The sequence below is a fragment of the Wasmannia auropunctata genome, unplaced genomic scaffold (genome assembly GCF_000956235.1).
Source record: "Wasmannia auropunctata unplaced genomic scaffold, wasmannia.A_1.0 LD336078.1, whole genome shotgun sequence".
Classification (NCBI taxonomy): Eukaryota; Metazoa; Arthropoda; class Insecta; order Hymenoptera; family Formicidae; genus Wasmannia; species Wasmannia auropunctata.
In genome coordinates this window covers 353,436-354,350 of record NW_012026812.1, presented here as the reverse complement: position 1 = coordinate 354,350, position 915 = coordinate 353,436, and the positions used below count along the sequence as shown (strand labels likewise).

The 915-nt window shown below is 47.5% G+C and overlaps 1 protein-coding gene across 1 annotated transcript in view; it reads left to right on the top strand.

Annotated features, from left to right (window-relative positions):
- LOC105449074 overlaps window positions 1–915 on the top strand; it is a 4,205-nt gene that overhangs the window by 1,143 nt on the left and 2,147 nt on the right. Inside the window, exon 4 of the mRNA XM_011688069.1 lies at window positions 10–912. Within this exon, the coding sequence (XP_011686371.1) occupies window positions 10–912 (903 nt within the window). The remainder of the gene's footprint in view (window positions 1–9; window positions 913–915) is intronic.

Here is a 915-nt window from a genome sequence, read left to right as displayed (position 1 = left end):
TGGACTCAGACCATCATCCCTTGTTAGTAAAGCTGAAAGAAGGGAGAGGAAGAAGAGGAATAGCAGAGGGAAGGAATAAAAAGATATATAGAGGGAGCTGGGATGAGAGGGGAAGGGAACAGTTTCGGACGGAATTAAGAGGAGTGGTAGGAACGGAGGGAAACGTGCAGGAAGTGACGGAGTGTATGGGAGCAAGGATTAGAAGAGCGCTGGAGAGGATAGAGAAAGAAAAAGAAGGAGATAGGAAAGAGGGAAAAGGATGGTGGGATAAGGAGTGTAGAGAAAAGAAGAGACAAGTTAGGAGAGCATTGAGAGCGTGGAGGGGAGTAGGAGAAGGAGATCAAACGTATAAAAGAGAAAAAAGAGAGTACAAGGAGTTGTGTGAAAGGAAAAAAGAGGAGGAGAATGGTAGATGGGAGAGAAAGGCGGAGGAGGCCAGAACGGAGGGGCAAGTACGGGAGATTGTGAACAGGGAAAGAAAAAAATGGAAAGGGATTAATAAGGATATAGGAATGAATGAATGGGAAGAATATTTTCGGAATTTACTAGGAGGAGTAGAGAGTAGGGTAGTTAAGGGGGAGGGAAGGGGAGGAAGAATGGAAGAGGAAAGTGTGCTGGGAAAAGAGGAAATTGCGAGTGTGTTGGGAAGGATAAAGGAAGGGAAAGCAATGGGGGTGGATGGAGTGCCAGGGGAAGTATGGAAGTATGGAGGGGAGGAGGTGAAGGAATGGGTATGGAGAATGTGTAACAAGATATGGAGAGGGGAGGGATGGCCAGAGGAATGGAAGGAAGGGGTTGTGGTGCCGATTAGGAAGAAAGGAAGAGGGGAGGTAGTGGAGGAGTATAGGGGGGTCACAGTAATGCCATCGTTGTATAAGGTATATGCGACGGTGTTTGGCGGAGAGACTGAGGGTG